General features: G+C 46.3%; 2 protein-coding genes across 8 annotated transcripts in view; both read left to right on the top strand.

Annotated features, from left to right (window-relative positions):
• LOC149916243 (uncharacterized) overlaps window positions 1-5,160 on the top strand; it is a 34,472-nt gene extending 29,312 nt beyond the window's left edge. For both annotated transcript variants that reach the window (XR_016470273.1, XR_016470274.1), the window contains 2 exons: window positions 4,381-4,466; window positions 4,544-5,160. The gene's annotated coding sequence lies outside the window, so the exon portion shown is untranslated. The remainder of the gene's footprint in view (window positions 1-4,380; window positions 4,467-4,543) is intronic.
• A 5,367-nt stretch (window positions 5,161-10,527) lies between these two features.
• Window positions 10,528-26,229, top strand: part of USP3 (ubiquitin specific peptidase 3) — a 36,875-nt gene continuing 21,173 nt past the window's right edge. Inside the window, exons 1-2 of one of the 6 annotated variants that reach the window (XM_031616396.2) lie at window positions 10,528-10,733; window positions 24,582-24,642. In XM_031616396.2, the coding sequence (XP_031472256.1) occupies window positions 10,643-10,733; window positions 24,582-24,642 (152 nt within the window). In that variant the 5' untranslated portion in view covers window positions 10,528-10,642. The other 5 variants (XM_090148701.1, XM_031616395.2, XM_090148703.1 and 2 more) reach the window with 5 other exon arrangements.

Raw genomic sequence — 26,229 nt, 5'->3', positions numbered from 1 at the left:
TAAGCAGTAGTGATTAGATATAACATTGAGAATATTTCTTTGTGATTTTTGTGCTGAAGCTTAAAAAATGGGTTTGTAAAGTTGATAGAGGCGATACATTAAATGTTAACTGTCTTCATCTATTCAATTTATCCAAGTAATGACATTGATTCCCTGGAGAAAGATCCCTCCCAGTTTTTCATGACAGTCTTTCATTTGTCAGCTTGTCCCAGGTTCCATTTACAAGGACACAGATTTTTCCCCATCACTCGGGTGGAGCTGTGAAGACCTAAGTCACTGAATGGGGAAACAGAGGAGAAGTGTGACTTTATGAATGATATGCAGCACAAACTGGTGTCTAAAACAGGCTCTGACAAAGTTCCTTGTCACCTGTCAGGATAGGGACCTCTGCCACCACATGAAAAGCACAAATGACATCCTACATTATGAAAGGTTACCTAGTAAAAGTTGTGGGAAATAATAAAAGAATCTCAAAGGCAAACTCTTCTCTGTGGTCACTGTTGTGACTAACAGGGGTTCTCTGTACTCATTTAAAAACATGCTGAGGATTTGCTTGTGTGGGAGGAATAAGAAATGATCCCCACAAGGTGGCAACAGATCAGAATAACTTTCCAGCAGAAGTTTCCAGCAGACCTAGAATGTGAATTTGTGGCACTCTCAGGTGGGCTTTATATAACAGCTAAATAATAGGTATGTACTTGAGAGTCACTATATTTGTCCTGTGTCTGCACACATTAGAAGCCCAAGGTTCTGGTTAAAAAAAGACTCACACAAACAAGGCAAGAAGCAGAGTACAGCAAAGCGAGGCTTTTTGCTAAAGATGGAACATGGCATTCTCCTCGCTCCAGGATTCTGCCAGAAATACCCCTCATAACAGCAGAATCATTTTGTTGTTGGCCTCACCAGCAGTGCTTGTGCTCTGTTTACTCCATTCACCAGACATGATTGTGGTCTTGGCTCAAGATCAAATTAAATGTGAGGCACTGAAGGAGTAGCCAGACAAATGTCCTGCTATAGGGAAGACAGAGGCATTTGGATGTACAGAATCAGCTCTGGCCTTGCCTGGTTATTATGACTGCAGAGTGGAAGAAGGGAGGGAGCTGGACCAGGTGACAGGAGTCTGCATGCTGGATTTCAGTTTCTGACTGAATAACTGACTTCTCTTTGCTTTATTTCTGTCTCAATATCTCAATAATCATCTGTAGATGCTTTGTACATTGCACCAGTCAGACTCATAAGGCAGGATGAACTGGGAGAGAGATGGAAAAATGGCCTTGCTGCTGATTCCTCCTTCCACTGGTATAATTGTGCTCTTTGTTCTAAACATGTAGCTGATGTGCTGCTGCACAGAGGATGAGTGCTAAGGCCCTTTGTCACCACTTCCCTACATTGACCAGCATAAGATGGCTGGTGGAGTCAGACCACAGGTCCTTTAATTTCTCCTGGGGTGTCTGCGTGGCTGAGGGGTGTGATATGCTCATTAAGGTCTATGCAGCTCTCTAGTTGTCCAAAACAAAAACAAGTGACTATGCCAAGTCTGCTTGTGACTGGAAAAAAATAAAGAAAAAAAGAAAAAAGAAAAAAAGAAAAACAAACCCCCAAAATTACTTTGCAGCTTTTTCCAAAATATCTTTAAACTGTCTCGAGTGACTCACTGATGCCTGCTACACATCAAGAGGTCTAAAGGTATATTTTAAAATAAAACAAGAAAGATGAATATTAACTCTTCTTCAGCCTCAGCTCCAAATGTATTTATGGCATAGTGTTCTGAGTTGAGAGCATTCTAAATCAAGACGGGAACCTATCCTTAAGCAACTGCAGGATGATTAAAATAGCCATCTCTTCCCATTGGGCTTGTGGAATCATCTCTACTGGTGCAGAAACTCAAAGCTCCAAGCAGTATTTTGTTAGCTTTGGAGACTTAAAAAGTTTTCTTGGTTTTCTTGCTGGTAAACACTTTGCCAGCCATATGTGGGCTTTAAAAGACAGAGTGATGTGAAAGAAGTCAGTGTTGCAGTTTCCCAGAAATGCAAATCTCTTAATAATGGCTGCAGAGGCCAGGGCATGAGGGGTGGTGGCAGAATGGAGTGAGGGCCAGTTCTTTGCATGAGGGTGTGGCTGTACTTAAATGAAGCTTACTCTGCTTATATTTTAATAATGTGTTCCAAAATTGTTAACCATATAAACCGTCCTCTGGCAACGTGAGGAATCCACATCTTTGGGTCCTTAGTCCCTTGGGAGGGCCATAGAATCCCATGCACCAGTGGTGCAGCTGTTGATTTGAAGCCTCTCCAAAGATGGATTTTTCATGCACCCCCTCACACATGGAGCTGCTGGGGTTCTCCCACTGGCTTGTTTGCTGCAGCAGTCTTGTGTCCAAAGCTGCAACACACTATTTCATACATAGCAGCAAACACATCATCACAGCAAATAGTACCTTATATGCTGTGGGAGAATTAGCATAACCCAGTGCTGCAAGCGTTCCTGAATAGCCACTGTTATTACAGAACTGCAGGCTGCTGCATGCTGTTTGCTTACAGAGGTGCTGCTGGGAATGAGAGTGACTGACAGGCAATGCATGAAGAGCACATCATCTGCTCAAGTCTTTCCAGATGATGGTACATGAGATGGATTTAGAGTCAGTTTGGAGTCTGATCAGCAGCACAGCAACTGAAGTTGCTGGTTTGGGTCTTTTTTCTTCCCTTTCTGTCTTCATGGCTGGAGTGGCTCCATCCCAGCCTTTTATCCTAGGATAATGGATATCCTAGGAGTGCAGTCTGTGCGGATGAGAAGCTGTAATGAAAAGCTGGGCTTGCTGACCTCCGTTACCTTAGGGAACAATGTAATGAGAAGCTTTACCTTTGTGCAGAAGTACTGATTAGCAGTGATGTAAAGCTGAAGCTCTGAATCTGTGCACAAAATTGATGATTACCTGCCATGCTTAAGAGAACCTAAATGCTGTGGTTATTTACATCAGCCTTTTGATTTACTACAGCTGCTACATTTAGCCATTTGGCAAGCGTGTCTTAGTTATACTGTACTTCAGAGCTCTGGTCTTTAAGTACCTGAAGATGTGGAACCAGCCGTTCTCCCTTGGGCTGGCTTGAAGTGGCATGAAGTACAACAGAGGAGAACTGGTTGTCCTGAACTAAAGACTTATTTTAAAAACTACACTACGTACCACACACATTTAAACATTTCTTGGGCTTGGATACTCAGTCATGTTTACAAAAGTAAAATCTCATTATGGTCTAAACACAGGCCTGGCATTCTGCTCCGAATGCAGGCCTTTACCTACCTCAAGTACCATGCTTAGGATAGAGAGAGCACAGCAGTGAAGTCTTGAATTGCTGAGACTTCATGATTTTTAGGAAATGGTGAAACATTAAAAATGTTTTTCTACTGAAAAAGTAACAATTTACTACAAGGATCCTTATGATGAGATCCCTGCATCACTTTTTTCAGCTCTTTGCTGCTTTACAAAACTGTGCTAACATGCAGTGGTGATAGACAGACACCTACTTTTGGCCTGATTATATTGCTTGTGTATTTGAAACATGGGAATATGTTTAAAAGAATATGGATTGATGTTGTTAGGGACAGACATGCTTGTCAAGACATCAAAATGTAGTTACGCAGATACTGCTTACCTATTTTCATGTGACTAGAGGTGGGGAAACAAGGGACTAAGGAAGCAGCAGGTCATCCCAAGCTTACTCATTTATTGCCTGGAACATCTATTCTGATCACTGCTATGAAAGCAGACTTTTAACAAAAGGAAATCATAGTAATGAAAGGTTTTACTGCAGTTATGTGTCACCTTAGTTTCTTTCAGGCACAGATGCACATGAACATGGTACAGTCATAGTGAATTGAGGATGGCTGCATTATGTGAGCATGAACAAGTTACTAAGCACTTCCTGAGGAAGTGCCAGGTAACCTTTTTTTCATGGTGCACTGTAAATTCTTGACCACGTAGGCATTACAGAAATCAGTCTTGGTATATTCTAGGTTCTGGCAGATAGAGGTTAAGTAACGTAGCACAGGAGCTATTCTTAAATAACTGCTTTAACTATACTAAATCTAATTGTACAGGGCTCTGAGTGAAAGAAATAATAGGTACTGCAGATTTAAAATTACATAAAAGTTCTTCAGACAGTTTTCTTGAATGTGATTTGTGTCAAACCCCAAATTAAGTTCCCAATCCTCCTGCAAAATGCCATGAATTTAAATAATTCAAAATATATTTGGGTCTTGAGCTTGTTTAGCATGAAGCAAGTCAAAATCCCAGAAAAGGAAGTCTAATATGGCAAAAGGAAGATCTGTGATAGTTTTGTCTCCAGATCTGCTCTGTAACTCAGCTGCATTTCTCTTCTTCAGAGTTCAGAGCTACCTGTGTCAGCAGTTCATGGATGCTCTTTGGATGCAGAACTGAAGAGTTGTTGGCACATTCACATCTTGCTGCAGTGAGTAAATCAGGCTGATTCTGTGATTCTATGATCTAATACTGATGATATGAGATCTCTGTGGCTTCTTATTTCAGAACAAGCAGGATATCTCCCTCCCACCATATAGTACCATCTTAGTTTCAAGCTCCAGCTGGAACAGAAAAATTTCAGAACGCCTTGTTCAGTCCTTGAATTAGGAGACATCAAGTGAAGGCAGTGAGGAAAGGAAATCTGAACCAACGGTCTCCTTTTTCAATTCAGATTGCTGCTCAACATTGTGAGTAATTGAGCCTGAAGAATAGCATGATGACAAAATAATACATTCCTGGTGACATGGAATAAAATTCCCACTCCTCTGGTCGAACTTCATCCCAAAGAGAATAAAATGCTGTCATATGGAGTAACACAAGTCTCATTCAGCCCAGCTATTGGTGATGTGTGTGTACTGTCTCTGTATACAATGGCAAGTTTTTCCCACAAATACTTTGCTTTGCAGGCAAAATGCTTCAGAATCTAAGTGCTCCAAGCCATTGGAGCATAACCTTTTTTGTTAATATTTGCATTGCTTTGTGGTCAATAGAGTAGAACTAAAATCCAGTAAATGATCAGTACAGTACAAGGAACAGTGGGCTGCAAAATTCTTTGAACAAAACCAGAATCAAGTGCAGAGAAGAAGTGCGATGCCCCTGTAGCTTACAACAAGCAACGAAGCCTGTGGAATATTTTGACTGTCAGCAGGCTTGTTTAATGTAAGTGGATAGGTAATACAGTGTGTGCTCAGTTACAGTTCACAGACACGATGCTTTCACTGTAGGAATACTCTACGTGAAAATAGCCAATGAGAGCGGTGAAAAAAAAGTCATCAGTTCAGCTAGTTCATCCTGAGACTCTCATCAGACCTTTTTTAAGTGAACGGGACTTCAGATACAAAGGCAAACACTACCATTACAATACTTTCTATAAAAGTTGTTTTCGTGGACAACTGGACTTCACATTACATTTCCCAAGACTTATCTAAAGTAGTATAATTCTATACCATCTCAGAATTCCCTCTCCAACCCTGCCACGATCATCAGATAAATTCTTCAAATTTCTGTGCCTGGATTATCATCTATTCTCTTTATATTTGTTAACAAGCTAATTTTAGTGGTGAAATACAAAACGTGCATCTCATCTACATACTTGGTGCTTGTTGCATAGGAACTTCCATGGCTTTGCCTCGTGTGACATAATAATTGTACCAATGGCATGGAGGTTCTGGAATTGTTTGAGTGCTTTTAAACAGTTTTCCCTTCTTTAATCAAATGGATGGGCTGGTCCAAGCTGTCACATTTTCCTGTCAGATAGGTAAGGCTGGGCTGTCTTTCCAAAAGGCACATGGGAGAACTCAGACTTTGCATAGTGCTCTGATGCACTGTGTAAACTGAGTCGGATTTTTTAAAATCTACTCATAGTTACCTCACAAGAAAGTGTTCTCTTTTGTTTAAGATACGATGAAATAAAGCCTGATGATCTTAAAAGTGGCTTAAGATGAGTACAGAATCGGGGCAATACTCTCAAGAATGCATTTGGAAATCATATAAAATTTACATAATGATTACAGTAAAAGCTGGGGAGCCTAAAGGCCAGTGACATGAAATACTGCTGGATGCACTTCAATTATTGAACAGACTCTGGAAGGCAGTTGATGAAGCTGGCACCAAAAGCTGCCAGACGGAAGAGAACTTTCAGGCAGCTGTTTAAAGCATGAGTGAAAATAAGCCCTTTCTGCACGAATAACATGATTAAGAGCAATGTGGAGAATTTTCAAGCCGTTCAGTTCATTTGTATCCTTTATTTTTTACATCGTTCACAGAGAATAATCATAGCACAGAGGATAATCACATTCACCTTTATTCGTACCTTGCAGTGTGACCAAGTGTTGGGTCACAGTTAAAGCATCGCCTTTGCTAATAGGATGTCCCCAGAGTTATGTGGAAAAATGTAAGTTAGCAAGGGAAAAAGAAAAAAAAAAAAGGAATTCTGGTGAAAGTACTCCAGCTCTCTGCATGCTTATGGCACTGCTCGCTTCCCTTCCACTGCCACTCTGCTCTACAGCTACAGCTCCCAGAATACAACGAACCAGAGCCATTAGGATTCCCTTCTCACGTGGGAGATGAAGTTGCCACAATCTTCTCACTTTCTGCATTCACACTTAGCATTTTTAACACCGCACTGTACGCTGGAGGTAATTTTGGAGCAGCACCATAGCGGACGTGGCTCCGCACAAGAGCAGCGCGCTCAGCGCTGAGGCGGGGCGCAGGGCAGGAGGGGGCGCTTCCTCCGCAGGGCGCCGCGGTGCTCTGTGCTACGGCGCCCCCTGGCGGCCGGCGCCCCCCATCCCGCCTCGAGTTCTCGTTTCCGCTCCGGGCGCTCGGGGCTTTGCGTGGCCTTGGCGGTCTGCCTCAGCCGGGGCGCCGCGCCTTGTGGGGAGAAATCCTTACTGGCTGCGTAAAGGGAGTAACTTGTGGTGCGCTGGAAAAGCGTGTGACCTTTGTTTTCAGAACACGTGCAGGAAATGGAAATAGATTTGCTAATGACACAGCCTGCAGCCAGAAAGGTGTTTGTGGTGTTCAATGTGCTGCAGCTTACGGATGCACGCAGCTGAGCTGCTGCTCATTGCACAGATGGTATGCATCTCTCTGAGCTGCTAGACCAGCCTCTAGTAAGGGGTTTATTAAGCCGAGACCCGGTGTTATTACTTAGCCACATCCTGATGGTTTCTATTGATTTTTTCAGGCCAGCTGTCTGCCTCGGAGTTGCATCCACAGAGTAAATAATTCACTTCCTTGCAGGTTTCTGTACTGTCCACATTGCTGTCACCATTGTAACTGAGTGCTGCACCTGTCCCCTTCTGGGAACACAGAGAACTGTCTGCTCTTTGGATGTGGTACACAGAGGTGGAAGTGCAATCTCGCATGACTTTGCTAGGTCTGGAGAGGCACTCGGTGTTCTGAGTGTTTATTGCTTTATGTGCTCAGAACAGAAGGTCTGCTAACAACCTTTTACATTTGGAGTGTTTGGTGCATGTGCCAATCTCTCTCTACGTGTGCTGAGTTCACCCCTCAGAAAAGAAGAAGCGTGCTGTGGGAGAGGATATTATTTCTATCTTTATGTTTTCAATTCAGAAATTTTAGCTGGGAGAGACAGGAGGACTCCAAAATGTGTGCTCTGGACGGAGCCAGCCTCTTTTCCTCAGCTGCAGTCAGGAAGGAGATTAGACCTTTAGCTTAAGCAGACAATTACAGTTTTGGTTTCAATAACTTTCCCTGTGTCACTCAAGAATTTTCTGCTGAAGACAGACTCTAGTTCCTCAGGATAGCATCCATTCCACTCCTCCAGTGTTCTTTTTTCTCCATTCCACCCACTCACCCCAATTCCTTCAGCAAACAAGGAAGTCATTCGAGGCAACAACTGCTTCACTTGGTCCCCTGAACGATGTCCACGCAGTGATTCTGAAGGAAGCCAAGATCACATGTAAATTTCTACTTTTGCATCTTCAGTCCAAATCACAGTACCAACACAGGTTAATATTTTCAAATATTTAAGACCAAAGTTTTATCCCTGAGAAATACAGCAGAACTAAAGAACCCCCCAGGCAAAACTACCCACAGTAAATTGTAGGTGTGTATGCAGGATACCATTTGAGGGCCAAATTCTAAACTTAGATGGAGCCTATAGCATAGATGAATGATGACATATATGTGACAAGAGGACACCGCATGAATCTCTCTCTTGCAGTAGAGCTGATGACATACTATATTAAATGGAAATTTCTAATTTCTAATTTCTTAAAATGCTGACTCACAGGTCCCTATTATGCAATGATTTGCACCCATTATGAGTGTGCCTTCAGGAGTTATCTTAGCTATCATCTAAACTGGACTGAGCTGAGGAAGGATGGGAGAAAGAGATGAGGCTCCAGTTCCACATTAAATGTGTTTTCTTTTTCCTCAATGAACCTTACTGAATTGGGACCTCGAGAGGCTAGAAAGGTGGGCCCGGGTGAACCTGATGAGGTTCAACACAGCAAAGTGCAGAGTTTTGCACTTGGGCCAGAGGAATCTCAGGCATCCAAACAAACTGGAAGGAGCGGTCCTTGAGAGCAGCCCTGTGGAGAAGGACCTGGGGGTCTTGATAGATGAAAAACTTAACATGAGCCAGCAGTGTGCTCTTGTGGCTCGGAAGGCAAATGGGATCCTGGGCTCCATCAAAAGAGGGGTGGCCAGCAGGGACAGGGAGGTGATTGTTCCCCTCTACTCTGCTCTTGTGAGGCCCCATCTGGAGTACTGTGTCCAGATCTGGAGCCCCCAGTACAAGAAAGACAGGGAGCTGTTGGAGAGGGTCCAGAGGAGGGCCACAAAGATGATCAGGGGACTGGAGCACCTCCCCTATGAGGACAGGCTGAGGGAGCTGGGCTTGTTCAGCCTGGAGAAAAGAAGGCTGTGGGGTGACCTCATTGCAGCCTTTCAGTACCTAAAGGGAGCCTACAAACAAGAGGGGAATCAACTCTTTGAAAGGGTAGATAACTGCAGGAAGGGGAAATGGTTTTGAGTTGAGGGAGGGGAGATTTAGGTTGGATGTCAGGGGGAAGTTCTTTACAGAGAGAGCGGTGAGGTGCTGGAACAGCTGCCCAGAGAGGCTGTGGATGCCCCGTCCCTGGAGGTGTTCAAGGCCAGGTTGGATGGGGCCCTGGGCAGCCTGGTCTGGCATTAAATGAGGAGGTTGGTGGCCCTGCGTGTGGCAGGGGGTTGGAGATTCATGGTCCTTGAGGTCCCTTCCAACCCTGTGATTCTGTGATTCTGTGATTCTGAATGAACAAACAAAAATAATGCCTGGAGCTTCTATTCCAGTTTTCCCCCTACATGGGATAAATGTGGACTAGCACATTTGCCACAACATGGCAATTAAAATCAAGAAACAGGCAAATATTTGGGCAAGATCACACTATCAGCCAGGAAACGTAAGGAAGAATAAACTCTGCTGTTATCATGCAGAGGAGCAAAGTGTCACAGTCCCTATGGCTACGGCTCCTAGGGGTGGAAGAGGAGGGGTGTGTTGGTGAGCTGACACCTCTGTGTTTAGGGAAGTCAAAGTGTAGGTGTCTGCCGCTGCAGGAAGCGCAGCTCTGGGCCCTTCTGTGGCCCTTCTGACCTTCCTGCAACTCCGGGCTGCTTTTGTTCTTTTGTTATGGGGATCTTAACAATTCCACAGCAGGGGAGAAGGGAGGCTTTTCTTCCTGCATAGTACTGCAAGCTGAGCAGTCACGCAGTAAAGGTAACAGTCAAAACCTCTTAAACCAAAGCCACGTTTGTTTTTTTTCTGTGAGAAGTTTGCAGCCTTCCGGAATGAAAAGAGGAAGTCTCGGAGAAAGCAGTACATCGCCCATTAACCCTTGGCATTTTACACGGTATTTTTCTTCATGGTGCCCTGTGCTCATCAGCTTTGCTGCCACGGATCGTGCATTTCCACCTTTGCCTTGTCTGAAGGGCCCTACGAGCCTCGTGTTCTGCACTAGCAGGGAGATGTTCGTTGGCAGAGACTGTTACAGATGGAGGTGTTTCCTGCTGGTGGCAAAGCCCCGTGAGAACGAGCTCCCATGGAAGTCCAGATTTGCACCTGCGGTATAAAATACGTAAAATACCGCAGCCAACCTGGTAAATCAGTGCGTGCAGCAACAGCCATACTGCAGCGGGGCTGCGAGACCGATCCTACGCATTTCACTTGGTTGGGGCAGAGAAAAGGTGCGATCTCACCGCGCAGGAGTCACGGAATTACGTAGATTAAGGGGTTAAAGAGCTCCCTTCTTCCCGAGGCGTTGCGGCGGTGGATCCGTGCCCGAGGCACGGGGCGCCGTGTGCCGGTGCTCCGCACGCAGCGCAGACGCGGGGCGGCCCGGCCGGCCCCAGGTGCCGCGCGTCAGCGGCGCGCAGCGTGCGGGGGGCGGCTGCTCGGAAAGCCCGGCGGGGGGCGGCTGCTCGGAAAGCCCGGCGGGGGGCGGGCCGGCCCGAGGGAGCGGAGGGGAAGCGGACGGGAGGCGGCTGCCCGCAAAGCCCGGCGCGCGGATCGCGGGCCCGGCCCTAAGATGGCTGTTGTGCGCGGGGCGCCGCCGCCGTCGTAGAGCCGCGAGGAGCCGCCCGCCGCGCCCCGCCGCCATGGAGTGCCCGCACCTCGGCTCCAGCGTCTGCATCGCGCCCGACTCGGCCAAGTTCCCGCAGGGCTCGCCCTCCTCCTGGTGCTGCAGCGGTGAGTGCTCCGCGCGGCCTAACGCCGCTCCCGGCCCGAGGCGGCCCGGCCCGAGCGCGGCGGGGGGCGGCGGCCGAGAGCCTCTGCCGGGCAGCGCCGCTCCTTTGTTCCCCGCGGCCGCCGCCCCGCGCCCCCCGCCCGCCCCCCCCCACAGACCGCGGGACCCCTCGGCGGGAGGCGCCGCTCGGGGCCCTCCCCGCGGGAGGTGGGAAGGAGGCGGCGGGCCGGGGGAGATCCCGTCCACGCGGCCGAGCGGCTGCCGCGTGTCCCGGCGGGCGGAGGGCGAGGGCTCGGCGGCTGCGCTCCCGGGCCGGGCCGGCTTTGTGCGGGGCGGAGCGCGGCCCTCGGCGGACTTTGTGTGCGCGCGGTGCCCGCGGCCCCTTGGGCCCGTGCCCCCCTTCCCACGGGCGCGGAGGAATGCGGGGCCGCGGCGCTTTTGTTCGCCCCGGGGGCTGCATGGCTCGGCGCGGTGCGTGCTGCTGCGCGGCTTTCGGGTACCCCAGATTACTTTTCATTCTTTTTAGTAGATGCGTTTGGAAGCGCTCTGCGGAGCGCGGCTGAAAGCGGCGTGCCGGGGCGTGGGACCCCCGACAGCCGAGGGGCGGCCGAAGCGGGGCTCGGTGCGGGCCGTGCGGAGCGCCCCGCGGGGCTCTTTGTTCGCCGCTTCCATAACGCGCAAAACCGCCCTCGCACCGGTCGTGCGAAGTTTCCGCGTCCCAGTGCTAGAAACGCAGCCTTCGGACGGACGGCTGCACTGACGGCCTCTGATTTCGGTGCGCTTCTGTCCGTCCCGGCGCGGTGCGGGTCGTTCCGCTCTCGGTGCGGAGGCGCGGCAGCCCGGCGCGTGTGCTCGCAGCTGGGTTTGCTCTCAGCGGCGGCACCGCACTGCTGTGTGTGCGGCAGCGCGGAGCCCTGCGGGTGGAAGTGACGGATGGAGGGACGCGTTGGCTATGTTTTAAGGTTGTTCCCGTTTTTAAGGAAAGGTGGCTCTCCTTTGTCCAGCAGGATCTGTGCTGTAGCGTGGGAAGCGTGCTGCCGGAGTTCTCTCCCGCGGTGGCAGCTTCCTGGAGCCGAGGTGTGGTGCTGCTGCTTCCTGTGGCAGAACCAGCGGTGTCACTGCAGTGCTGTGGTTACAGGGGGAGCACGATAATCCCCGCGAGTGGTCTGAAGGAAAGAAGGAGTGCAGGGGAACTTGTTTTTTTTTGTTGTTGTTGTGTTTCTTTATTAGAGAGTTCTTTGCGAGACGCCCAACTCAGTAATTCCATCTGCTGTCTTCAGGCTGTTGGGTGAGCAAAGGCGTCATCCAGAACACGTGGCAGTAGGGAACCACCCTGCGGAGAGCTTCAAGTAGATTAACTAAAAAAACACGTCCTCGGCTATTCGTAGAGCTTCTCAGCTTCAAAAATAGGCCAGTTTGCAGGTACGGGGTCCTGCTGGGCACGCTCCCAAGTGGAGAAAGGTCAGCAGTCAGAACAGTGTTTTCTCTGTCAGTCGGAGGTGTTTGCGGTTTGCCGCTGTCTGGGGGCAGGAGGAGCTGGGCTCACGGGGAACCAAGCAGATCTGTAATGATGCTGTACCTCAAGGAGTGCCTCCCGTCACTGTGCTTCTAATGAAATCCATTGAATTAAGGAGTTGCACAGAGCTTGCATGGAGAACTACTAGGTAAGAAGGAATGTAGGTACTGAATCTCAAGCATTGTAATGGGCAAACAGCAGGCTGCTGTCAGCTTCATGCAGTCGAAAATGATTGTTTTCAGAAATGAGTTTTGTGTTCTTATTCATCTGGTAAAATGCAGTGCATTCCTTCTGAGCTACAGCTGCTGCTGTATGTTGTTAGGTTTGCTCCCTAGAAGTATAGAGTGCTCTCTGTTTCTTGTCTGTGCTTGTTTCAGTGAGATTAGTTTGGAGAGATACGTGATACTGGTTTCTGTCTGTTCACAATAAATGCAACTTCTTACTCACTGCAACTTGGTAACGTACAATTAAATAAAGTGACATAAATATCTTGTAAAAATGCAATGCATTTCCCATTGCCTTTCATGCTGTTTTCCAAGGTTCTGTGGACTCGATTCTCTTTGTTGATGTTGTTGCTTCAGCTGCAGAAAAATGTTTAAAGGTAATTTTGTGCAGTGTGTAATTATACAGCGTCCGACACCTCGCGCGTTGCCTCAGAATGACTCAGACCTCGCGGCCCGTCCTCTTGTGAGTCCTGCTGACCTTTCCAGAAAAGGAGCGCGAGTGCAGATAGGATGCAGGAAGCATGGCTGGCTGGTCACTGGTAGCGAGGCATTGCCCATGGCTGGGAGGGTGAGTTCACGCTTCAGACCAACAGTGGCTATTTTTTGTCACTATCTCGACTGTGATGTGAGGGCCTGGGATTGTCACACGGAGCGAGTGACAGATGTTTGTGATTCACCTCTTCCTCTCCTCTGTGAATGCTCTTGATTGCAACAGTACTGCACAGGGTAATGGGAATGTGCTTCTGAGTCTTGTGAAGGTGTGTGATTGTACTGTGGAATGGTGCTGCATTGGAAGCTGGTATTTGGAAGCCAGCTTTACCAAGGTTAGGGAATTGAGAAGCATGTTCACCAGCCTGAATTACTCTTTTGGCCTAAGTCAGTGCCCTGAGAAGCTACCTGCAGCATAGCTAAGGAGGCTCTGAGGAAGCAGCAAGGGCAGGCACTGATGGCAGGTGTGCTGCTCAAGTATGAATCTTTTTGCTCCAGGTTAAAGAGCAGCGGTCTGTGCTCAATTTGAAGTGTCTTCAGAGCTGCTGTTACCAGTGTGTAGTTGGAGTTTTAAGCACTTCTTTGAAAGAAGGCCTGTTTTCCTGAGTGTTCAGTCCTGTCAGGGCTGCTCTGCACAGCAGTACAGAAAGCAGTGTGCATTTGCTCTGGGAGCTTTAAGGCTGTCAAGAGCACAGAACACATCTTTGAAGATCCAGAGGTAAGGCTGCTGTTGCTGCTGCTGTAATTGGGCATTTAAGAGGAGACAAAACTCATATATGGACTAGAGATGGTACAGAAACTGAAAATGGCTTTAAATTAGTGCAGTGACGTGCAGCGTGCAGATGTCTGCTCATTCCACTCACCTCCACTTCTGAGACTAATGCCGAAGTTGGAAGCAGAGTAGCTGGAGGCATTGGCAGGAGTGCTGTGCAGCATCACAGCTGGTGTGATGTGCCACACCTTCGGCGCTGTTGTGCGAATCATGCAGCTATGAGAAGCACTCTGGAACAGCTCGGATGTGGTGTTGCCCAACAACTTCTGATAGGCTCATGGAAACCACAGGGAGCTGTGCCTCACCTAAGCAAGACTGCAGTCTTTTAAACACACTTGTGCAAGTCTGAAGGGTTTTGTCAGCTTCTTTCTGCATGCTCGAGCTGAACGCATCGGTTGGTTGATGTAGAGTTGAAGTTATTTAGAAAAACTGTGATAGAAGGATAGAATTGTGTCTGCTGAGACTGAGATCCAGTGAATTAGTTTTACAGGAGAATTGCACTTGTGGAGCATATTTAAAACTTTTTTTTTTTTTCAGTAGTGTAATTTTGTTAGCTATCGAAGAGCAGTTCTGGCTGCAGAGTGGTATTTCCTGCTGCACTGAAAGGTCCTTGCCTGACATCTGTTTCTTGCATTCTAATTTCTGTTGAATGAGAGCTGTAATTTTGCAGTAGGTCAGAAACATACGTTGTGGCATTTGGAAATGACACTGGGACTAGAAAAACTATGGAGGAGAGCACGTACAAGGGAGCAGATTGATTAGCATAGAACTCTGCATGCTGAATTGCAACATTTTTCTTTTTTTTTTAAGGTAATTTTTAAAATGTGTTTTTTTTTTTTTTTTAATCAGAATTACCCCACATGTCACTGAACACTTGATTTATGTGAGTACAATTGTTTTGGGCTGAGTAAGAGAGCCCACCACTGTTGTGGCCTTTGGATGATGTCTCCAGCTAAATGAGTTACACTGCTTGCTTTGTGTTGGGGTTTGCTGGAGTGTTCTGCCAGGCTGTTGGACTGCTGTTATCAGGGCCATAAGAAAAGCACCACAAAAGCACAGGTATGCAGACTGCAGCCATCACTGGTTCTCTTTCCATCCCAGTTCCTCGTTAGTGCTTCTTCACCATCTCTGTGAGCTTTTGTCTTTTTCCTTTTTGTTACTCGAGATCCTCGTTTCCTCTTCCATTCTGAGCAGAAGATGGGAAGAAAGAGAACTTGCTGAATGTGGAAGGGGTGGGTAGAACTTTGTTCCTGCAGCATGCAGACTCAGGATAAGCTTGTGGACGTAATGGTCTGTGTATGAAGGTGATTTTTCTCATCTTTCCTATGTCTGGAAAATGAGTTTGACCTGGAAAAGACCACACTTGATTTTTTTTTTTTAACCCCTTTTGTTCAGTCATGTTCTGAGGTTGAATAGTCTTTCATCCATTTCTTTGGGTTAATGCAATGCAGGAATGCTTCTTAGTTATTTTTCAGACTTTATAGGCTGTTATATCTCCTTAAGCTCATTCCCTGGCTGTTTTCAAGTAAAGCTTATTAGCTTTGGCTTGTATTGTTCTAGACTCAGTCTTGTTTTCATTAAAACTGTGAACATTTTTCTTCCATTTGAATCTGTTGCTTATGTATGGAACAATAGCTATCATAATCTGTATGATAGATCACAGTGCTGTGGGACAGGTTTTTTAGGAAGATTTATGTTTATTGAGGTGGGGGTCAGAGTCTTGGTTTCAGTCTCATAGGCTGGACCTTGTTTTCCTCTCCAATATGAAAAGAGGAGTGTTTGATTTCAAACACTTGGCATTTTTAAAAGCACATTTGAGCAAAAAAAAAAAAAAAAAAAAAAAAAAAAAAAAAAAAAAAAAAAAAAAAACCAAAAACAACAATGTGAATTGATGTTTCATTTTTTTTCTACGCTTTCTTTTCAAAAGTTTCTTTTATTCTACTCAACAAAATCACAATCAAAACTTGAATGTTAGCTGATGAGAGAGACTGCTCCAGAGAAAGGCAGTATCCAAACGTCTAATCCATTGCCTTTGTTTAGAAACTAATTCTAATCTTCACGAGGATCTTGATGCTAAATTTTGAAGGACAGATTTTACTCTGAGGATTCCAAATTAACTCTTCCAAGTGCTACACATTAATTCAGATCTCACCACAGCTGGTTTAAGTGTAATCAGGACAATAATGTTCACCTGCCTCTCCTAATCCCTTCAAGATGGTTTAAAAAAAAAAAAAAATAAAATGCAAAAAGCAAACAGAAAACAAAACAAGGCAAGAACTGACCCAGAGCATTATTGTTGCTCCATTTTTCTGATAGTCCGGCATAGGGCTGCAAGGTGCTGAGGCCAATAGAATAGTGAATTTCTTGTTGTTGCATCTGTGCCTGAGGTTTGTAGTGAAAGTTTCAGACGTTGTTTGGAGGGAAGTAAAGCTTTGAGCCATTTCTCACTTGGTCTGCGCTGCTTTTAGTAACCTGTTCCTGCATCACTTTCTGTTTGGTTGGTAATAAATGTCTTTCGGGTAGCTCAGAGTGGTTAAAGGCCATGCAGAATGATGGCAGTCCATGGAGGTTAGAAAGTGCAGCTGCTTCAGAAATTCAGAAAACTAGCTGAGGCTTTTCTGATAGGTGTGTTGAGATTATCAGAGGAAACAGTTGTTCTTGTGGAGTGAATCTGAACAACATCAGGTCCAATACTGCTTTATGGTATCCTTGTTACTCGGACCACACAAACTTTTGCCCTCCATTTCCTTGATTATAAGAGGGTGTTTTGAGGCGTAGCTGACATGGTAAATGCACTTCACGTTCAGCAACCTCTGCTGGTGTGCCAAAGCAATGCTTTTTTTTTCCTCCTTTGGAATATTTGTTTGGTTTTGGATCTTGAAAATGTAGCTATGAAATTCCTTTGACAGATTTGATTACAGACTTGAATCCAGTCCCACTAACCACAGGCAGCCTGCCCAGATAAGATAATTCTTCCCAAAGTTGGGCTTTTTCCCCTCGCAGTGTTGCAACAGCCAGCTGTTTCACTTGGGAGCAGAGAGGTGCTGGGCCTGGGGCCTCGTCAGAACCAAATGGGCAAGCATTGATTTATTTTGTAAGGTGGGTTCTATGTACCATTTAGAATCCAGTCTGAGTGCAGTGAGTCCGTGTCAGAATACGACTGCGTATTCTCTGAACTGCCGCGGCCCTTTTGGACTTATTTGCCTGTGTTTGGTTTGTAAAGTTTCCAGTTGGTAATATTCTGCCCACTGGGCGTTTTTACCCCCCGAGGGATGGTTAGAAATGAGTCTTTTGCATAGTATGGGGGAAATAGGAATTGAATGCCAGTGCTACAAGTGAGTAAATTCATAACGAGATCAGCTAAGGAAAGCAAGAGGCCGCCTTGCTGTGTCCCCTTTTTCCCCTCCTGCTCCCAGCCTGACTCGTTTGGCCTGAGATTGATTGCTGACTGATTCAAGAAGATTCTTTTCCTCAAGGGTTTGAAAATTACATTATACTTCTGGCTTTGCTGTGCTTTTCCTGGCAGCTGTCTGAGAATGACTGTTAGTGTAATTCATTTCTGTCTTGCTCTAACATAAAGATTGAATCTTTTTTTTTTGCGTGTTACTGCTATAATACAGAGCAGTATCTGTTTTCCTGTGAAGGCTAGTGTTCAATTTTCACACATATAAGTGTATATATGTGTGTCTGTATTTAAATGTGAATACTAACTATCAAAGTGGCCTGCATTAAAAACTGCTGGACGTGTACTTCTGCTTTGCAGACTGAATAATTGGTCTGATCAGCAGTGTTAGTGGCTTTTTTCCTCGCCCTGACAGAGGAAGCACAGCATGCTCTGTGTCTCGATTCTGTACGTGATCTGAAGCCTTTCTCCTTGAGCTTGTTTAACCACTTCCTCGGAACTGGTGTGTCTGTGTGCACGGATTGAAGTTTGCCTTTCCCACCCATTGCTTCTCCAGCACTGAGTTTACAGGCAAACGAAAAGCACGCGGTTACCAAAGTGCAAGATTTGCAGTGTGGAATTCTCATAGCCCAGTGAAAATGCTGGACTGCAACCCTCATGGCTGAGGGTAATGTATGTGGGAGGTGAATGAAATGCAGCTGGAGCTGATCACGTTGCTCTGACAGACATTGCTCAGTGTTGGAAGCGTGGTGAACTCTTCAGTGACCTGCTTGTTCTATGAAAAATGCTTTACCTATCCATGTTCTTATGTTCTAATCCACTTCTTGTTTAGTATGTTCCAATTTGTAGTGTTTTACCACTGTTGGTCCACTGTAACCATCTGTGAAATGCCTTACTTGGGACTGAGCAATGCTTTTGTTCAGCGGGGAGGGGAAGAAACGCTGCATTTATTGTCATGCATGAGCACAAATAGCAGCGGATTCCGTAAGTTCAGGCTGTCACAAGGTGGCTTATTTTCTCACTAAATACTCAGTCTTTCTGTTTTGGCTGAAAGATCGCAGCAGAAGAAACATTTGCTTATTTTTCCATAGCTTTAAGATAAGTGCAGCATCTTTTTATCATCTTTAGAGTCTCTTTGAGTTCTTGTACTTCTGGATGTGATTTCAGGTAGGCTAAGACTTGACACGGTTAGGACTTCCTTGCACGTCTCTTTACCAGGGTATGCAATGCTGAAAGAATGGTTAGCATTCCTGGATTGTTAGCAGTGCCTGCCAGGAACCTTGCTTCCTTCTGAATTCTCTTAGTGTGACTTAATGTAATTGCATTTAATATTTTCTTAGATTTTCCTCTGGCTTCTGGGTCCTGGCTGACTTAGAAGCAGCATTTGAATGATCTAATTAAAAATGATCTCCCTTCTGTTTGATTTCATCTTCAATAGAATGCCATTTTTCTAAAACAGCCAATAGTGTCACATCAAGTGAACTTTACCTGAAAGATTTTTAAGCAGAAAATGTATTTTTCCAATATCAATAGCTTTGAATGAGTTCAGTCCATTTCTGAACTTCTCGTAATGGGGTTAGAGGTAGGATGGAAAGAAGAGCTTCATGTGAAGTTAGGTTTGAAAACAAGTGGGGATACTCTTTAAAACCTAAGCAGTAAAATGTCTGGCCTGTAACTGAGGAGTAGTACACATCACTTGTATTCAAAGCCTGGAACGTTCCTTTTTTTTCCCTGCTTTTTCGGTCTAGGAGGCAACATTAATCTACTCAGAGGGTTGAAAAATACTCCTGTAGCATTTTCCTGTTTCAGTCACTTGCATTTCATTGCTCAGTTGCTCATCTGGAAGTGGCTAGCTTACAGTTCCTCGTATGTGGGGCAGGTACTTTGGATCTGTACAGTTTGGCCCTTCCCAACCCCCACGAAAACCACCACCACGGTCACTTCACTTGGTGTTTGGGTATTTTTGAAGGCTTCTTTGCTTCAGCTGATACGTGGCTTGTGTCAGTGCCAAAAGCCTGATGGTGCACATGCCCGGCTCAGCTGCGATCTTGACTGATGTTCTGTGACCAGCAGGGCTTCTGCTTTGTGCCCCTAGAAGCTGTTCTGTTGCATGTGTGGTGGGTTACAGAGTGCACGGGTCGGAGAGCAAGAGTGCACGTGGCTCTGATGTGCATTTTAAGTCGAACACCGTCAGTTCCAGTCTCAGTCATGGAGTTCGGATGTTTCATCTGCAGCGTAGAACACTGTGTGCTCCTCGCCACAGAGGCTGCAGCAGGGTTAGAGCTGTGCTTGCCACACTGGGAAAAGGCGCTCTCACACATTGTTTCCCTGGACTGTGGAGTTGCTGCTTACTGCTTACTCATACCGAGCGCTGTGTGCAGCAGGAGGAAGTGGCGGGGTTGCCGCAGTGCTTACGGGTAGGCTGGAGGCAGGAGGTGAGCTTAGTAAACGCAAAGCATTCACATCTTGTGTGCACGAATGGAGATGGTGCACTGCAAATGATGCTCCTCGTGTGTTTTACCCGCTCTGTCTGCATCCAGAGGGCATCACAGAGCTGCAGACCAAGGGGTGGGCAGAGCCTTTTTGCAGTGCCAGCCCGAGAGCATCAGCTGGCACGCTGCCTCCTTGGTGTTTCTCGTGGGCTGATGACTGGAGCAGTTGCACTTAAAATACCGGTTCTCACAGTTCCCTCTCAGACACCTGACACTCTATATTATACATTGCATTTGGGAAGTTTTAGGCAGCTAATTCACACCCTGAAGGCTGTGTGTGGAGGGCTGAGTTTTAGGATATCTCACCCTTGTCTGCAGGTGAGGTGACACGCGTGCCTGGGCTGTTAGGTGTGCTAACAGGAACCGCCCAGCTCTCTTTGCAGTATCGGTCAGCATCTCTTTGGAGCGAGGCTGAATAATAATGCCTTGGTGCAAAATGGTAATTGGGGCAGGGAGGGGTTGTTAGGCAGAATGGCTTGTAAGTATGGGAAAGGAAGAGCAAGTCTGAGTTTTCTAGAATGCTGAAAAGCATTGTCACACACAGTTTTGGGAGTAGATGCACATGTATGTCTGCACAGACGCTCATGCAGCGTGTTGCTGTGTGTGTATAGCAGGTGTGTGTGTGTGTGACCAAGTGCTTGTTTGTGGGGCAGTTTGCATAGCGTGATATCAGTATGCCAGGGCAACCACAGCTATGTAAATATTGCTGCTGGTGCAGATACTGGCTGCAGAAACAGTGCCCTTCTCCAGTCCAGCTGTTATCAGTATAGCTGAGCTATTATGTCAACAAACGCAGAACTGGAGGAAGGCCATTGAGGCTGAAGCTGTTTCTGTGCAGGCCATTATGCCAGTGTAATTTAACCTCCTGCTTATAGCAGGAAGATGTTAGTGTACCACTCCTTTAGTACAGAGTCCAGGCCATTTTTGTAAAGGATGCGGTGTTGGAAATAGTTTAATGACTCTACTCTCATTTCCATTTGTGCTCTCGAGGACCAGAATACTGCTCTGCTGGTGCTGATGTTTTGTGGCCTTTCCCACAGCAATATAACAAGCACTGTATTAGATGCGGGTGTGCTTCAGTGGTTGCACTGGGTCAGTTTTGCTCTGGCTGTGGCAGTTCAGCAGGCTGTGCTGCAGGGACACTGCTCTGCAGAAACTGCTTCCAGCCTGCCTCCTGCTCGTCCTGTTCCTCCTTTTGCCAGCTTCTGAATGGTGCCACGTGCTATTAAACAGCTAGCTAGTTTGAACTGTTAGCTTCCTAGCTTGTTTGTACGCTTCTGCGTGCTTGCAGCTTTCCTACATCAGCAAACTGCAGCGCTGTTCTGCAGGAATAGAGGGTTTGCCAGGAGCCTTCTTGCATCGCAGGGCTGTGCTCGGAGTCTGTTTTCTGCAGGGAAAAAAAACGGCCAGGGCTCGGGAGTAACGTTTGGGTCATGCGAGGGTAGGATGGGTGGGGGCCCTGTGTGAGTGCCAGCCTCGTTGGCTGCATCACAGCCAGTCTGCTTGATGTAACTTGGGGAACGTTGTTTGTCAGGGTGGTTCGCAGGAAGTGAAAGCTGAAGGGACAGGGAGGAGCAGTTGTGTGGGACACGTGTCTGCATGTTGTGATTGATTGTTCCCTCTCTCGGGGCTGGATCGATGCTCTTCATTTACGCAGGGCTTTGCGGGCTGGATGGCAGAGGGATGTTCACCTTTTGGGTCGTTCCATAAAGATGATATTTACGTTTCCTGTTACATGAGGAAAAAGTTTGTGCCCTTCTGAATGACCCAGTATTAACGTGCAGTGGCAAACAGTGCCCTGTTTTGGACAGCCCGGCAGCATTGCAGGTTTGTTCTCCTTTCTCTCTTGACATGTCAGAACCCTCTTTGCCTTACAGCTTGTGCTCTTCTTAAAGCACAGCTGAGCAGGGCAGCTGAGAACCATTGCACGTGGCCATGGTGGTGTGACATAGCTCATATGGTACTAAATAAAGTGTAATAAACACAGATGGGTTTTTATGTTCTTAAGGTGTGTGTGATAAAACTCTATTCCAAATTGGAGGCTGCTAGTGAAGTGCAGCCCTCCTCGTTTTCATTAGCACTAGAAGTCTGTCTGAAGGGCGAAGTTCCAGGGCGGTGCACTGTGCTCTGAATGGAGGAGTTTGCTACACTAAAGCCACGTGCCTTCGTGTTAGCACTGTGTTTGAAAGGAATAACCCATGCTTTCTTTACAGATAAAGCCTAATGTAGCTTATAACAGCTCATGGCAGTCCTCTTGCTGTGCTCTGTTGTACCTGTCTTTAGGAGCCCTAGCTAATGATTAAGGCTAATTTCAGCCTAACAGCAAGTAATGGGCAGTAACTGCTTCAGAGTCTGGAGTGAGGAGTACCTAGAAAGTCAGGCTGGGAGGGCAGGTGTCTGAGCCAGCCTCAGAAATGCAGAATGCGGTCTCAGAAGCCTTCAAAAAGGAGTTACACAACTTGGAACAGAAATCTCCATGGAACAGAGCAGCTGTAGGTCAGAAATGCAATACTGCTGTGTTTCATCTTAGTGGGAGTCGCTTCCTTGTTATTTGAGCTCTTTGTGGGAGGAGATGTTTGCCCAGAAGATAAACTACGCACTTCTAATATGATGCAATTGGAGCAAAGTTCCTCCTGAAAGCTGAAACAAACAAGTGAACCTTTTTTTTTTTTCCCCTATTTTCTGATGTAAAGGGTGGAAAACAACATTATTTGGCAGCGTGCAGTTTGTGGATTTGTTTGCAGGCCTGGTGTGGAGCGTGACTCTGTGCAGGAGGAGCCTCTCCGTGTAGCTCAGCACTCCCTGTGCACACAGTGCTCACAGCTCCTGCGTGTGACACTGCAGTAGTCTGCTATGTAGAGGAAATGAAGAATAGTTTGCATCCTGGATCCTGGGCTTCCAGCATGAGAACCCATCCCAACTACAGATGATGACATAGGGACAGTGGGGGTGTTAGTGAACAGGTGGCAGACCTCTGCTGGAACTTTCATCCTGGGAGGACTGCTTCGTGCTTCTGGCAGGACAAATGTAGGGTGATGGAAGTGGATTTTTAATTGGTTGGTTTTTCATGCAGCACTTAAGCAACAGTTTGATACCATATCTCTGTTTAAGTACGTGAGTGCTTTTGTCTTTGTTTCCTTCTGGTTAATGTTTTACCTTTCAGTTTCTGTAATTCAGGGAGATGAAGTAGTAGCAAGTCAGACCAGTGATCCATTTTGCATGTTTTGTTCTGATGATGGCCACGGTCTCCCCTTTGTTTTCTCTTGTTTGTCAGGGTAAAATTTGGATTTTCCTAATCAACTTTTTTGTCTGTTTTGACAAACTTCTTTCTCTTACACCTGAAGAATAGGGCTGAGCTGCTCTGCCTGGCTCTGTGCCATCCACAGCAAGACTGCCATCACAGTTGTGGGAACCATCAGCTTGAGAAATGGGAGAATTCGCTGTCAAAAATCCAGCAACAGCACAGACAGTGTGAGCAAATGGATTTCCCCAAGTACAGTAATTGCAGCAATTGAAGGAACTTCCAGCCCTCTCTGAAGGGCTGAAAGCGCTGCCCAGGGGGCACTGATGGGGAAGCACAGCTGTTTCACAGCATGCAGAAATGATTGTGCTTTTTTTCTCATAATGCAATCCTTATTCCATGGATTGGGCCCATGATTTAAAATACAACTATTTGTCATAATAAGTACAAACCAGAAAGTAATTCTCCTGGAAGCAGTGTTAGCGTGTTCTGTTGGTTTTTTATCTGATTTTAAATAAAAAAGGCAAAATCTAATGATGGAAAAGTATATTAGCTCATTTACATACCTAAGGTAGACTAACTGCTCTTCTGATTCCAAACTGACCCTGTTCTTCTCTCCCTCCATGGCCCTTGACTGGCAGTTACTTATTGTGTAGAAAAATCAGGTGGTATTTTACCCTCTTGTATTTTTGGGAAAATTGAAGCATCTTTTTATTGCTGCTTTTTGCCCCTACACAAGTGCACCTCTTGTTTTTCCTTCTTCATCACATTACCTGGGTATCTAAAAGTGCAATATGTCTGTAAATATTGTGTTAATGGCCTACAGAAATGTCTGACTGCTGGAACTGCTGATCTCCCGTGTTGTCTCTCTGTGTTCTGCCTGCACAGATGACTTTCTGTGGTTGTTCTGCTGTTAATGTGAATAGTAGAGACATCTCTGCTGGGTTGGGGTGGGAGTTGGGCTGTGCAGTTTGTGTGTCTCCACCCTGGGATGGTGTTCTATCAGTTTTTAGTATCTCCTGCTTCTTACCCAGACCTTTTGCTTAAAAATTTCAAAGTTAATTTCACTTTTCTTAGACTTAGAAGACTTAGCTACAAACTTAAGTTATTTGTAAGGTGACTTTTCTCACGTCTTATTTGCAGAGCACAGCCCTGTGCTGCTTTTTAAGCATTCAGCTATGTGTGCATGACTGAGAGCACAAAACCCTTATGGATAGGGCCTTTACCAGCATGCAGCAGGGGCATAACTATTGCGTGTATCTCCATGTGTGACATGGTGTTTAATCTGCGTGCTGCCGAGCACATTGCCAGGCTTTTCCATTTGTGGAAATGGCTTCTTGTGTAACAGGCTTTGTGAAACAGGAGTAAAGAACTCTGCTTTTCTTCTTTTTGTGTCCTGAGTGAGCTGCCTTATTACGAATGAAAATAAATGCTTTAAGTATTCCCAGTGTTTTTACAACTTGGGCTTCTGATATTTTGAAATGCAACGCAGAAATGAAGTAGACCTCACGCAGCTGGAATGCAAACAAGAAATGTAAAACTTCACTGGGCTGTAACAGGCCAAGGAGAGGGCTGAGGGCAGCGCTGCAGTCAGTCTGCTGGTTGTGTGGGCCGATGAACAGATTGCTGCTCTGTGCAGCTGTTCTCCAGGTGGATGATGTAAGTGTAATAGCAGAACCTTGACACTTTTTTTTCTTTTTCTGTCTTTTGTAGTGTGCCGGTCAAATAAAAGCCCGTGGGTCTGTCTGACGTGCTCCAGTGTCCATTGTGGAAGGTGGGTATCAAGTGTTGGTGTGAAAGCTGTTCAGTCAGACCTCTGCTTGCTTGCTTGGCTGAAGGCAGTTCATTCAGGAAGTTCCCAAATGCCTCCGTTCCCTGAAGGAAGCCTTCCATGGCTTTATTTAATGCTGTGTAACACCAAGCAAGATTCTTCGCTTCCTTCTAAGAGTCTGGTGAATGTACCCAGCACAGTTATTGTCCAAAAGAGACCTGAGTGCTGGATGTGATCGCTCAGCTCAGTCCTGGTTGGGTGGTTAGCAGCCTGCCTGCAGCTGGGCACTGGGACTTGGGCCCTTGGATGTCCTGCCAACCCAAGGCCATATTGCATGAAGGTGCCTGGAGAGCAGCTAATGCTGTGGGCTGTTGTCAGGTTCCATTCAAGATGGAAATCCCCAAACCCAAGTTGGGCACAGCTTACTTGGAGTAAAAAAGCAAGTGTCTGGGTTAGCAGAGAGTACTGTAACTGTACAGTAGTATAATTCTGGAACAAAGCAGTTATCATAGCGTGTATGGGCTTCTGCAGATTCCTTCAGAGCATACCTACCTGATTTTGTATCAGCTGGAGCACACCAAGAATTTCTATGGGAACGAGGCAGTCAGTGCTGTTGTTTGCATGTCAGGGTAACTGTCGAAAAACTGTTTCTCTAAAAATGGTCGTGATGAATAAACTGAGTCTGTAGGCAGTGCTACCATTCACTGTCTGATATGGGAACGTTTTCGTCTGTGCTGGCGTGTGAGCTTTTGTTCTGGGACACTGTCATTAAACTTGGTGAGGTTTAATGACATCCTCCAGGTCCCACTGGGAACATTACCAACCAGTTACAACACCGGAACGTTTCTGGTGGAAGTGTGGCTTCACAGACCTGTCATTTGCACTGTCAGGCAAAAAGCCACCTCCTGTAAGCACGGCTGTCTGCTCTGCTTTCTGCCAGCACAGCAGTGTCCCTGGCCACGTGGCTTCACTGGCACAGTGCATTAGCAGAACTGTTTGTACCTGCATGTGAGAACAAGTGCAGACCAGAAAAACCTTCATGTGGAGATGGGCAGAACTCCTGGCAGTTGGCATTAAGCAAGACGTGTTGGGGTGTGAAGTCACCTCTGGTCTGGCCATGCGCTTCTGAGAGTTAATTTGTCAGCTGATGTCTGGGACTCTTGCATTTGTGATGACTTTTCTTTGTTAATTGAAGATGCTTGACTTTCTAGAGAGAGATCTCACATGTTGGATTTGAGAACACTTGCTGTGTCAACAAAAGAGCTGTAGGACTTGAGTTCTTTTCTCACCTACGTGACCCATGCTGCTAAAATAATCACAAAAGGAATGAGTGCTGGGTGGGAAGACAAAGGAGACCTCCAAGAAAAATAGATAGGAGAATAATATGTAGAGCGAACCACGTCATGAGTGTGGAAAACAGTAACAGTGCTTTTCTTGGTTGTGGAGCTGCATGGGCCTGGTGAGGGTCCTGGGTACAGAGTACAGAGATGCCAGTGTGTGGCTGCTATGAAGATGGTGGAAAAACTGATTTGGACAAAGTGAGGGAGTAAACAGGTTAAAAAAAATAATAATAAAAACAAAAGTTGACTG

This window comes from Phasianus colchicus, chromosome 12 (assembly GCF_987193195.1).
Source record: "Phasianus colchicus chromosome 12, bPhaCol1.hap1.1, whole genome shotgun sequence".
In the NCBI taxonomy this organism is placed as follows: domain Eukaryota; kingdom Metazoa; phylum Chordata; class Aves; order Galliformes; family Phasianidae; genus Phasianus; species Phasianus colchicus.
The sequence above is the reverse complement of the archived record's forward strand: the minus strand, read 5'-3'. Positions and strand labels throughout refer to the sequence as shown.